This window comes from Rhopilema esculentum, chromosome 3 (genome assembly GCF_057945365.1).
Source record: "Rhopilema esculentum isolate cy_ngs chromosome 3, ASM5794536v1, whole genome shotgun sequence".
NCBI classification, from domain to species: Eukaryota; Metazoa; Cnidaria; class Scyphozoa; order Rhizostomeae; family Rhizostomatidae; genus Rhopilema; species Rhopilema esculentum.
The window spans coordinates 385,921-399,441 of record NC_142817.1 but is presented as its reverse complement, the minus strand read 5'-3'; the positions used below and the strand labels follow the sequence as shown (position 1 = coordinate 399,441).

The following is a 13,521-nucleotide window of genomic DNA, read 5'->3' as shown; positions in this document are numbered from 1 at the left end:
TCAATTTGTCAGAAGGCACGTTGTGGGGAGATGGCAAGTATGATTACAGCACATTGCAAAAGGCAGACAAGATTGCGAATATGATAGTTGACTAACCTCGCACAGATACTGCACATTCAGGTCAAGAGTTATCCCTAGGGCCTCCGCAGCACCACCCTCATCGTTGCGACAAAGTTCTGTGAAGTAGTGTTCTGGGGATATCCTGTGTAGTAAAACAGGTCCTGTTAACAACCATTACAAAACATTGCAAAGCATTGGTAGTATATACAGTAACCCAGGCGATGTTACTTGATACGGTATCTATGCTACCATTAGCATTCGAAGGTGGTTCTTATGAGACTAAGAACTTGTGCTTATCGAGCAGTGTTCTGTTCTTTCCTCCTTTTTAACACTCCTCGTGATGCCTACACCTGGAAATGCATAGAGCTGGCGACTCTCCTCCTTCTTGGTAAAAGATTTGTTGTGTCAGGGACTCCAGATCCAAACCCTCGGATCTGTAGTCCGCGACCCTAACCACTGATCCTTCCTCGCACTTAATACGGTATCTATCTGTAAATATATCACGTTCATTGCAGTACCTTGGTCTGCATTCGATGATGCCCCCTTCAGTGACAATGGTGCACAATGTTAGCGGTATTTCTTCCTTCATTCCTTTAGAATGGGGAAACAGATTTTTCCAAGCCATCGGGCGTTTGAACGACGATACAAAATACGCCAAGACCGCTTCTGATTGGCTTAATGAAAAGCTCTGCAACTCCGCCTTGTAGGAGGAAGAGTCTGATCGCTGCAAAGGAAGAACGACATAATTCAATGAAATGAACCTACAAAACAAGAGTTGTAAGGCACTGTCATTAGGAATATGAGGGAAATTGCTTGAACTCACTCATGAGATGATTACATTCTGCAATTGGCTATAAAATGCTTCTGAATCATGATGGAAAGAACATTTCTCAAAGAAAAGGATTTTTTTTATTTTAGGAGACATGGGAGCTAAGTTTTTCTAGAAGTTATGTCTGCTTCTAATCTGAATCTGAAACTGATTGGTACCGATTTTGATGATGTACATGATGACCATTTTCTTTGAATTTTGATGATCAAATATCAACCGTGTGCAAAATAAGCTTCAGTATCTACTCCTAAAACCTTTGCCTAGCTGACTATATCGCCCAAACTTCAACTGTTTGCTAGAAGGTTTTGAAAGCTAATTTTGATGCCCAAATCTACAGTGGAAGTTAATAACAGTTAATTTGCTGCTTTCATATCAAATGTTGCTGAAGATATACCATAAATTTAAAGTTTATAAAACATTGCGGGAACAGTTGGATCAAAAAAGATCGCAAAATAATGTTCTTGATTTTAAATTCACGCTACCCACTGTGAAAAGGCAGGATTTCCGTTCATAGCGACTTAAATAAAGTTAAATTATACGAAAGATCTTATCCTGTCAAATGGCATAATTAACTAGATGCCAGTAAGATCTGAAGAAAGTGTTTAATTGGCTTACTAAGCAAAATAAATTCAGTGGAGAATAAGGCGATTTTTTTATATTAGCAATCTTTGATTGTACGTCAAAATGCCCACGGATTCCAGTTTCAAACCAGAATGAAGCTTTGAACGAGTTAAAAATCGTTAGTTCATGAATTTTTAAAAATAACACGTGCGAAATAGTTCACTTGTGAAAAATAAACATAACTTAAAACATTGCAGCTGAAACATTGAAATGCAATGGGGTTTTATGAACAAAATATTGAATGCCAGTGTAGATTTAATGAGTCTGCGCCATAGTTGTATAAATAAGGTACTATATATATATAAAAATAAACAATTATTTTGCCATAACGCTTACTTTTCTTGGTTGAGCGGTATTCGCTGATCCTGCAAATCTCTTTGATAGAACACTAAAAGAAGGCTGTCAAGCAGCAAATCAGAACCTTAGAATTCGGTTCATCAAAAAAACTCATATACTACACAATTTGTAGGTTAACAATAATCAAAGAAAGTGGCATAAAATTGCGCACAAATGGCGAAAAAAGCTCCAGCTGATAACATTGCTGTATTAGAATACAAAATTAGAAGCAGTTATGAACTAAACAATCAATCCAATATATTTTTGTTTTGGCTATGCTTTCTTACCTGACGGTCTTTGCGTGTCAAGGCAAAGATGAGGGTGTCAGAGACAACAGCACTTTTTGTGTTAAATGGAAGTTGATAGCTGTACTCTGGCGCGTAATCTGCCACTCTTTCTATGTAGTTGAAGACCTGTGGATGCGGCAGAACAGCCTATATCAAACAATTTCTTACGTGATCAACAACTTCATAGCATCCCTGAAAACTCCAGGCACAGGACAGTACAATTTCTTGCTACAACCGAACGATTTTCAGCACGCTCTCTTGGTTTAGAGATGAGAACAAATGATGTTTTATTTTATGCATTTGCACCTTTATGTCTTGAATGCATTATTTACGTTTCAGTACAATTAGCAAAAGCATGACAAAGAATGACAAATACAAAAAATTCGCAAAGTGAAAATCATCTGAATACCTCAAGTGTTTCATGCTTGGTCAAATGTCTTGCTACGACAACTTGATCTTTCAGTCTTTGAACAGACAACCGGCACTCTTGAGAAGGTGCCTGGTGGAATTTGAAAAGCAATGATTAGTTACATGGCTTCCTTGAAAATGATAATGCATCTGTAAAAATTGACTAGGCATTGAACAATTTTAATGGTCTGAAGAAACCTAAATAGATCTTGCTTTTTACTTTGTCTCAACATCAGATGAATTTGATTGCAGAAAACCTAGCATGGCTGAATGTTTCCCTCAGACATTAAACTAAAGCATACATAGCTACAAATTACATTGCACTCTATATATAAGAAGATTGGAAACTAGTGCACTTGCAGATCTCCTAATATCATTAACATCACGTCGATACCTCTAGAAAAACTACCATGAGACGATTCGGTATTCTTATTCATAAATAATTATAATTTCTACACAACTTCTATTTTTGTTCTTTACAGAAATTTGAACCTAACCTTTAGCTTGGTAATCTTGGGCTCTTCCCTCCCGTCCTCTGCAGCGTATACCAAAATTGTGTCCATACCACACTCTGCTACCATGTCGTAGCCCATGTCAAACGCTGAAGTGTAACTCGACGGTGATGTTATGTGGGCGATTTCACACGGCCATTCCAGGAAAATTTTCCATGTTGTGTCTGTAGCAGTGTGAATCTTAATAGGGCAAAGAATAAAATTCAGAAAATGCAAGTTTGTTTGAACTGGGCACAAAAGACAGCCTACAGAAATAAGAAAAGACCTGTACTCTAGAGTGATAAATTAAAACAGGCATTTTCAATATTTGCTGAACTTACTTAGAGCGAATGGCTACATAAGGAACTTTCATGAAACTATACAAAGCGTCCTAAATGATACAATGAGACAAAGCGTCCCAAGAACCCCCAGCAAGATTAAAACACACGACAAAAAGCGTGAAATTCTGAGTAATAGCGTAAATAAACATATGAACTCAGAGCAACTGATAGCTGAGGACATTAACTTGTGTATCTTCAAGTGCTGTTTATGCTCTATAACTACCTCACGAAGTCTATTCAGAAACCCTACAAATTACAGATGCTAATTGGAAATATTACATTTTGAAATTCCATGCCTTTGTGTCACATTTTTTAAAGATTGAACTCACCAACACCCAGAATGTGATAAAACATGACCAAAAAACAATTGTCAAATATTGTCAAAGAATCTTCACCATGACCATGCTAGACGGTCAATGAACTTATAAGAATTTTCAGACTCTGAACACTGAAAAACTGGAACATCCTTGTTCAACAGTGCTACAAGTGCAATGCGAATAGGCTAAAATATTTCAACCGTGATGACAATGGAATACTTTTGCAAAGTAGGTATATGCCATTGTAAAACGTACCAGGAGATGTGTTGCATGCTCACTCAGGTCCTGCATAAGCTCAAGTCCCCTGATCTTCTCACGAATAGCAATCGAGTGAACCTGTTGATGCACCATAAGGTCTACAAAAACTACCTCTCCATGCTGAAAAAGGAAATATTCTGCCATTGAATAAACTGAATTTACAAAACAAAATAAAACAGCGTAAAATTGGATTGCTTTAACGTGAAAGAGGAGAGTTATAGCAAGTGTCATTCAAAAACGCTTGGTCAAATATTGGGGGAGGGGGGGGGGGGAGCAAACCTTTTGTCTTGGAAAGATGACGTCAAATTTCCCCATTGTTTTAGAACAAAAGACCTTCACCATGTTTGGCGGTGACCACTATGTTCCCCTCGCCCCCTAGGTGTTCACCACTGAGCAAAACTTGTCAAACAAAAATTCCATTCTGAACCAGCGACTTACTAGCTAACATGTACGGATCAAGCAGTTAACATACCTCTGTACCAATAATTGCAATGTTCCTGTCATCAAATGTGTGCCACCAGACAATACTAGCTGTTTTTCCTATCAAACAAAATGCTTTATCTACCTATCGAATCAAAGTAATTTTACTAAAAAGGGCAATGAATCAACTTGACGATATTATAACATTAACCGTAACTACGGGCTTAAAAATCCTCTCTAAACAGTCCTAACCAAGGCCAGACAACAAGCATAGAAAACACAAGAACTTTTAAACGTTCGCAACTTCGAATCAAAACTACTCCGCATTCCGACCGACATTCAGAAAATTGCATTGAAACAATTCTCTCATTCACCAATTTGACTTCTCTGATCATTCCAAAATTAAGTACCGAATTAAATTTTTTTACACACTATTATCATTACGTGTGTTTGGAAAAAAAACATTGTTTAAGGTACGTTTTTACCTTTTTCATCGCACTTCTCTTTTCATTATCATTCATTTGAAACACTTTTCATTTTGTATTAAACGCCACCCTCTGATAAACGGTATATCCAGAATTTGGATTTTGTAACAAATGTTACGGCGTACTTTAGAGGAAATACAATATGCCGTACTATTCGGTCCTAGGAGATCCTACTGAAGCAAGTTTGACTGTACTAACTATGCTTATTATAAACTGTAACAATATATTTCTAAGCTAATAAAAAAAACATTTTTAAGCACAAAATGTTGTGTTGTAACATCTATAAGAAAGGTGTGTTTCAAGTGGTAAATGAAGTTGGTAAGAAAAAGTTAGCCTCAGTGATATGCCTAACATTGATTAATAGTTGTTAAATACCTGTCTGCTTTGTTTCTGCCATTTTTGTTAGGTCTGTTAAAGACCAAGATAAAGAAGCATTATTGTCACATGAATCAGGCTGAAAATCAAACAGAAGTTCAGTAATAATTGACTGTAGCCAAAAATTCAGTAAATCATAATGCTATCTTAGCATTTAAGTGAAAAATTTAGGAAAAGACTGGATTGGTGAAAAATCTTAGCAATATCTGGTATTAACAGTAACCTCGAAGAACATAATACCTTGAGTTGTGCTAAAGCAGGGAGAATATACAGCCCCAAGTCAGATGATGCAACAATCACCCATGCAGCATGAACAGGATCAATCGCAAAGCTCTGAACTCGTTTTGATGGGTTCTAGAATGTAAAACGCTTTTGAAGAAAACAAATTTAGGCTAGCAATAATGATTCCTTGATTCAGTAATAATATTTCTGTGAGAAACCCTTTCAAAATGAATCAAGAGTTGCAAAAAATTTTGAAAAAGATCTTTCCATCTGTTATGAGTTGCTGCTAGCTTTCACACTGCAAGCCTTATGCAGATCTTCGCAATGAGGGCATTAATATCAGGTGACAGAGAGTCAGTTCACTCAGGCTAATGATACATGGATTTAAAACAAAAACATTCCTAAGACATGGCTACGTTAAAAAAACTGAAAACAGCGTGCCTGCTATGACATTTTCATGTTGTTTTCAAAATGTTTGCATATCTCAAAAGCTAATTGAGTTTGAAACTCCATGGTTTCGGTCACTGAACATATAAACTATGGAAATTCCTGTTTATGTGCCCTCATATAGTGCTTGATGCCTTATAGCAGGCACCGCGGAGAGTTGAGAAAAGTGGGGGGGTCTAAAAAAAGTTGTGGGGGGCTAAAACCGTATAAAAAGAGGCTTTACTGGTAGGTAGCGGGTAGCTTAAGCCCCCCCAGCCCCCCCCCCCCCCTGCTCCGCGGCACCTGTGTAGGCAGAGCTGTACATGCTTCGACAGTTCTAAGATGCAACTATTGAGTGTCATGCTGAGTGCAATCTTACTTTTTTATCTATGCGTATAACAATTGACAATAAACACATTATACAAAACGATACCACAAGGAGCATGGAAGTGCATCACAACTCTGTGGCCATTAACAGTTAACTAAAAATCTATCATTTCACAATATCTCATGTTTTATTTGGATTCTTGCCAACTTTCATCATTGAAGTATTAAATCTTTCGCTGATGATATCTATCTGAGCTCTCTGTTCACCGTCAATTCTCAAGATGATTCTGTTAATGTCACCCACTTCAAGGAAATATTTCAGTCTCACTTCTCATTGATGACCAGCAAAAAATGGGACGAGGGGCTAAGACAATCTCATAAGGTTTAATCAAACTAAAGCCATTTGGATATCCATGTGTAAAGTTTAGGGGTTCTTGTTATGACGGTGAAGAACCAGTGAATAACCAGCTTGTTGGTGGAGCCATGGGCTAGGCCAAAGGGCCTAGGCCCTGAATAAGTAACGAACAAAAGATACTACTTCTTTGATGTTATCTCAAATGCTTCAACATAAAGACAAACTCATAATGTGATCAACACACACTAATAACCTGATACTTTGTGACTTTAACACGCAACGGCAACATTACTAAATTGATTAAATATAAAATTCAAAACCGTTACACATTAAAGGTAAGTGTTTGGATATTTCTAATTTCTTTTCACAATCAGGCCTTTCTGTACAATCCAACGCTGACTGGGTTCGTTTTTAAAGCACTTGGATTCTGCTCATTATTCGTTATCCTTGTGCCTCCTTGCCAAAATCCAATCAAAAACCATGCGACTTACCAACAACTGCAACCTAACAAGGTCTCTCCGACCTCATTGTTATTAGTGATGAGTTGCTGATCACCCAATTAATCTAATAAAGACTATACCATGTACATGTTCCAGGGCTCACCCTTTTCAAGCCTCTTTACCAAACTTCATGAACCATGTCCCACAACTCATCTTCCTGTCAAGATTTTATGAACTTTGGAGCTCTTAACCCTCTTCCTCTTCTAGATTCTTAGACCCTGTATTAATTCAAAACTAAAATCAAGAAATATGATATTTCCTTCCTCTCTTCTTAATCCCTTTCTTTTTCCCTTGGGCATTGCTATAGACTTTAAGTTCCCTGGCCTTTCCCTAACATAAACAATTAAAAAAAACCCAAAAAGTATCAACCTGGAACCATTCAAATTGTTTGACAATGTGACATGATCCCTTCTCCTTCAATCGCATAAGTAATGCTCCTGGTAAGAAAACAATTAAATTTCTTTAAATCATGTTTCGAAATTTATTGAACAAGATAAATTGAAGTTTTGATTCAAAGGCAGTGTTTCCGGTTGTTCATTGGTTTACCCAAACAAAGAAAACATTACATTTCAGTGAGTTTTCATTTCTCAACCAAGGTGATATAATACTTGCTATTGGTCAGTGATACTAATTTGTTCAGCTTCTCTATTTTAAGGACCCTTGAAACTCAACAAACAGCAGCCAATGAACAGCATGACACACTGCCTTTAAAAAATTGGATACAGGCTGTAAACTAAATCAATTTGTTCTCTTATTTACTGCAGGCTGGGTAGAAAACCAACCCAACACACCTTTACACTCAGCACATCTCCAACCCCATAAAGGATGGGTAGTTTTAAATGTAATTAGACTTTAAAATACAGTTTAATGTCATAAATCTCATAGTTTGAATAAACTATATCAAGATAATTTTTTGTGCGAGTAACTATAAATGATTAGGAACATTTTTGAATTTTACTCTGCACATGCACTGATAGAGTCATATCTGAACAAAGTCTGTACTGCACAAAGAAAGTAGAATGCAAAACAAATTTGTTTGTGACTATAAACCTGAATTGGTATAGGAGCTCTTATTCATATGAATAATCCACTATGGTAATCAGAATCATAAAATGCAAGCTGCTTCCTTACCATTGCTACAAAGAAGAACAAGTAGTGATCTTTCAGCAGTTTCTTGAAAGCAACAATCAGAGAAGTATGGTGTAGTGTTGTCTGTGGGCAAAACAAAGTAAGTAAGTTCATGAGCAAATCATCTTGATGCAATTCGAAAAAAAAGGAGTTATGTAATTGTATGGCACATGAGTTTCACAAATAAGTATGACATTAAATTGTAGACATGTAATAAGCCTATAACAAAAAGATCAGATTTAAAATCAAAACAGGAGATCACATTTAAACAAAAACTATGATTTGAAAAAAATTGAACACAATTTATTTTTAGATGATATTGCCATACAGTTATTGGTGTAGCCAAGAACACTCCTGCAGCCCAGAACATACCATCAATGACCTTATTATAACAACATTATTGCAACTCAACAACAAACCATTACTGTACTTCATCCTCATTACATTTTCATTCCACCACCACCCACGCTCTCTCATTCGCCACCCTTCCCTCATCCACTGCTGCACTTAATTCACAACATTCCACATCAACTAATCCGACACCACCATCACCTCTTTTAAATGTGTACATTTTTAGTCCGTTTACTTTTGCTTTGAAGAAGGCTCGTATGCTGGGGCAAAATATCAGTCTTCACTAATTTACGTAATTTATTGTTGTTCATTCTCGTTGCATTGCAGTGTTTCTTATTTGCTACATTTTCATCAATTTTTCGCTGCAAGAACTCCTTTGAGTCTATCGAGCAGCCTGCTACTGTGGCCTTTTCTTCATTCGCACTTTGAAATATCCCCTTAGATATTTTTCCTGTAAAGATTTATTTTAGATGCAGTTCCTGGTCGTCCTTAGATAAGTATAATCTAAATTCTTTTGCTGCCAACCATGGTGGTGGCCAACCCGTCATCAACAGTCATTACATTTTTCCCTCTCTTTAAAATATCTTTCACAGTCCCTGGATTTGGATCTGACTTCAAGCTGTTCAAGTTGACATAACAAGGGTCTAATAAAAAGATTAACATATCAAACTAAAAATTGCATAGTGGGGCAACACAACAATCTTCTGACTCAACCTGGTACAAAGAACGTAGAATTTGACAATTTTATGTAAACTATTTTTATTGCTTGATATACGATGTCACAGTTTGAGGCTTGTAGAGCACTTGCCAGACTCAACAGTCTGAGTTGCAGCCTTCCCTTTGCCTCTACATCCCAGACACCTATCCAACCGGTCTGGATTTCATGGCAGTTTTTGACGAGATCTCAGGAGTGCACAAGCCATTAACCGGGAGTGGAAGAGTGCATTTGTTGTAAGTGTACACATTTGAGTGTGCATCAAATTTCTCAGTGATTCTTGAGTGTGTGCATATTTTGTCCGGCACTTTTCCTGTTTACATCAATTTTACATCTCTGGGAAATTCATGATTTAAAGTTGAACTATGCTAACTTATCACTACCATTAGTGGCCGTTTTTCAAATTCCTAAAGATATGGCAAGTGAAGAGAAAGCTTAAAAAATAATGTTTAAAAAGGCCAAAGATATGATTTCACAAGCAAGGCCACAGAGAGGGGGCAAGGGGGCAAATTGCTGAAGGTTCTTGATGTCTAGGGAACCTCATAAAGAAAAAATTCCATTTTAAGAATGGACTTTATTTGTTTATAGTTGAATGCTAGTAATAAGTATTACAGAATGGAAATAATAGTAAAATGTGACAATGAAACAATCAAAACAAAGTAATATTGAAACAATTGCAAGAAAATGATTGCAAACAATATTCTGCAGCGTATTCTGCAGCCAATCTAGAGAAAGGGGTCACAACAATTTTCTGCTTGCAAGGGTGCCTTTCTTTTACAGTTTTGCCTCAGCCACACTGAAATCTTTTTACCGGCCCTAATCTTAAGTGATCAGGCAGTTTAGACTGACACATTTTTTCCAATCTCAGTTGTTGACAAATTTAAAAAGTCATTTTGCCATATTTGAAAAAACTTTCTAATTTGAGTGCACTCATTTTTTGCAAAAATCTCTCAGGAGTGCAGCTACCATGGAATCCATACTGGCTACCCAAACAGCTGGTCTAATATCTTCTTTATCATAGAGTAGACTTCACTTAGTCACTCTATATAGTCACTCTGGTTAAAGTTACATTACTGGATACAGTCACATAAAATTTTGACCCAAATATGCAAAGCTACTCAATTAGGCTGCGTTTGCAGCCACAAAGTTTCAAGCAGTTTTTGTTGCGACTATTATCAGAGTCTACTGTATTTTAAAGATTTATGTGACCTGTATAACTTGTGGGATCTACCTTAAACGACCCTGGTTTGTAGGGATTCTCGAAGCGAGTTCTTGGTGGAGTGAATGAAATCTGAAATTGATGGCAATGCTCTTGATTTCTGTTGTAAAATCAATGTACAGCGATGGAAATAGTAATATTAGTCTGGCTTAGAGAGCAGACTAAATTTTTAAAAGTCATACCTATTTTAACATAGTCAGCTTGGTCAGAAGCTGGTGGGAAAGGTCTTAGTCTCAAAACATGAGATATTTCATAAAGTTGGTAATTGAACGCCATCAGGCTCGTCGACGACGCTGACTTTTTTGCCTTTCTTGGATTTGAGCCCATATCTTTTCAGTTCGCTTGTATTTCCATGAGATGTATGAGTACTTTCTATTGCTCTTCCAACTTCTGTTCCTTTGAGATTTACCATCCAAACAAACTTCTAAATAATTTCCCGACTTTTTGCAGCCATCTTTATAAACAGGGGAACAAGATATTAGTGAATTATCACATGAGAGGAGTGTGACCCAAAAAGGGGGCTCCACGGCCTGGACTGTCAAGTACCGTCAGTCATTGCTGTCAGTGAGGCCAAGAAAAAGAGGGAGAGGAAATTTAAACAATAGCTTAATTTGAGATGTGCCCATCAGGGGCAAAACTACATTATTTTCATTAGGGGGGGGGGGGGGGGGTATGAAGCTTCGATGCCCGACGAAAGGGATCATTTTCAGGGCACATCGCCTCAAAAATATTTTAAAAAAATTTAGGGAAATTTTCGGGGACCACGAGAGAGAGTCACTAAGTATATTAGGCCTTCAGACTCAGGCTGTTTTTCTGGCTAAGGCTGCTAAAAACACCAAAAGCCAAAAAAATATGCCTCTAGTTTTTCTTGTGTTGGCTATAAACATTTGTTTCCGAAAAGCAAGTAATTTTTCTATAAAAGAAAAATAGTCTTCACTTTCTAAATCTCTTAGCTATAAAGAGAGCAATTTAAAAAAGAGATTGAAGTAGAGTCTCAATTTGATCACAGTGAAACAACAAAACACAGCTTGGAAATTTTGGAATTTAGAAACTTACGGTTTCTCCGTAAGGAAATTAAACATTTTTAGACACCCAAGCACAAAGTAAGTATCTCTGAATTCACCATAACAAAATACCTCAAGCTTATGCAAAGAAATATTTCACAGGTATACCTATCATCAAAGCTCAATTTTCGTGTTTTCGTAATTATGGATACTGTTTAGAAATAGAAGAAATTCGAAGTTTTGGATATTGTTTGCAATTCTTATCTTAACTACAATTCCCTGCTAGATGTTCTATTATTTCCTGCTAGAACTTTCAGCTTAAAATTTCTTGTTACTTGTAACAGCTTCCCCATCTTGAGGCGAAGATAAAAAAGGTGTACGTCGACGAGCTTATCGCGTACCATTCATCCCCAGATTCATCCCCAGATTCATCCCCAGATTCATCCCCAGATTCATCCCCAGATTCATCCCCAGATTCATCCCCAGATTCATCCCCAGATTCATCCCCAGATTCATCCCCAGATTCATCCCCAGATTCATCCCCAGATTCATCCCCAGATTCATCCCCAGATTCATCCCCAGATTCATCCCCAGATTCATCCCCAGATTCATCCCCAGATTCATCCCCAGATTCATCCCCAGATTCATCCCCAGATTCATCCCCAGATTCATCCCCAGATTCATCCCCAGATTCATCCCCAGATTCATCCCCAGATTCATCCCCAGATTCATCCCCAGATTCATCCCCAGATTCATCCCCAGATTCATCCCCAGATTCATCCCCAGATTCATCCCCAGATTCATCCCCAGATTCATCCCCAGATTCATCCCCAGATTCATCCCCAGATTCATCCCCAGCTTCGAAAACTTGCTTGTACTGCTCGAAATGTGTCGAGATGACAATGATAGTAAGAAAATATGTTATTTCCAGCGTTTCCTTTCAATTTCCACTCGATAAAATCTTGTCCTTGCCAGTTTATTTTTTTATGTTTTTAGCGGGCGTAGGCATGCGTATTTTCCATCCCCAGATTCATCCTCAGATTCGCGTTTTGTATAATATGGGCCTAAAAACAGCTTGAAATGTGTCAAAATGACAATAGCTCGAAAGAATGTGTAGTAATATGCGGTTCTCCGTCAATTTCTACTAGATAAATGTCACTTTTCTACCACTTTGTCTCCAATGTTGCTAGTTGGCCAAGGCAGTACTTTTCATCCCCAGATTCGCGGTCATAGGGATACCAAACGACCACAAGGATACTTTTACCAATTTCAAAAAATGAAAGAAGTTTTCTTGGTTCAAGAGATTTTTGTGTCATTAATAAAAATATGATATAGCATTCTATGGCAGCATTCAAAAAGTGAAGAGAGGGATGACTTATGTAGGCAATCAAAGGGTAATATAAGCTGCAAAATAGTGCATTAATTTTCCTTCAGCAAAGTTGAGAGGGGCCCCCGGTTTTTGCGTCTTGGACCGTATTATTTTTTTATACACACTGTCGCAGCTGCTGGCACAATGCAATTTATACACAGGCTACAGCATGATGTCCTTAAACATCATTTAGAGTAATATAACTCAGTATGAGATCGGTAACCCTAATTGAACTCGGTATCCATTGCTAACTCTTTTTTTAAAATGGACACTTTACTGTTCAAATTGTCCTTGAACATTGTACTAAGTACTTTAAATTTTTGACCATCCTGGTATTAGTTTCTTAGAAATAATTCCTCATACTAAAGAAAGGTGTTATACTATACAAGAGAAGAATCATTCTAAGAGCTTTGTACTAGCACATGGGTTGCTCCAGATGGGGGGGGGTCTGGGGCCTTTTTTCTATTGCTTGATTTGCCTCAAAAAGTACTGAATTCCATTTTAAGACTGGAATTAATCAAATGTAATAGAACTATCCCTTAATTATAGCAAAAAAATTTAAACAATTGCAAGAAAAAGACTGCAACAAAAGTTCTGGAATGTATTTTACGCTAATCTTAAGGGTGTGGTCGCAAAAATTTTCCACCGCCTTTCTTTCCATTATGCCTATGGCCCTC

The 13,521-nt window shown here is 37.3% G+C and overlaps 1 protein-coding gene across 1 annotated transcript in view; it reads right to left on the bottom strand.

The window, feature by feature from the left end:
• LOC135692757 (uncharacterized) overlaps positions 1 to 10,947 on the bottom strand; it is a 34,363-nt gene extending 23,416 nt beyond the window's left edge. The window contains exons 1-13 of the mRNA XM_065211049.2: positions 10,654 to 10,947; positions 8,190 to 8,270; positions 7,428 to 7,495; positions 5,469 to 5,582; positions 5,229 to 5,307; positions 4,421 to 4,488; positions 3,946 to 4,068; positions 3,039 to 3,233; positions 2,543 to 2,632; positions 2,134 to 2,259; positions 1,847 to 1,909; positions 579 to 784; positions 97 to 202 (exon numbers count right to left, since the gene is read on the bottom strand). Of these exons, the coding sequence (XP_065067121.2) occupies positions 97 to 202; positions 579 to 784; positions 1,847 to 1,909; positions 2,134 to 2,259; positions 2,543 to 2,632; positions 3,039 to 3,233; positions 3,946 to 4,068; positions 4,421 to 4,488; positions 5,229 to 5,307; positions 5,469 to 5,582; positions 7,428 to 7,495; positions 8,190 to 8,270; positions 10,654 to 10,798 (1,464 nt within the window). The 5' untranslated portion in view covers positions 10,799 to 10,947. The remainder of the gene's footprint in view (positions 1 to 96; positions 203 to 578; positions 785 to 1,846; positions 1,910 to 2,133; positions 2,260 to 2,542; positions 2,633 to 3,038; positions 3,234 to 3,945; positions 4,069 to 4,420; positions 4,489 to 5,228; positions 5,308 to 5,468; positions 5,583 to 7,427; positions 7,496 to 8,189; positions 8,271 to 10,653) is intronic.
• Positions 10,948 to 13,521: the final 2,574 nt, after the last annotated feature.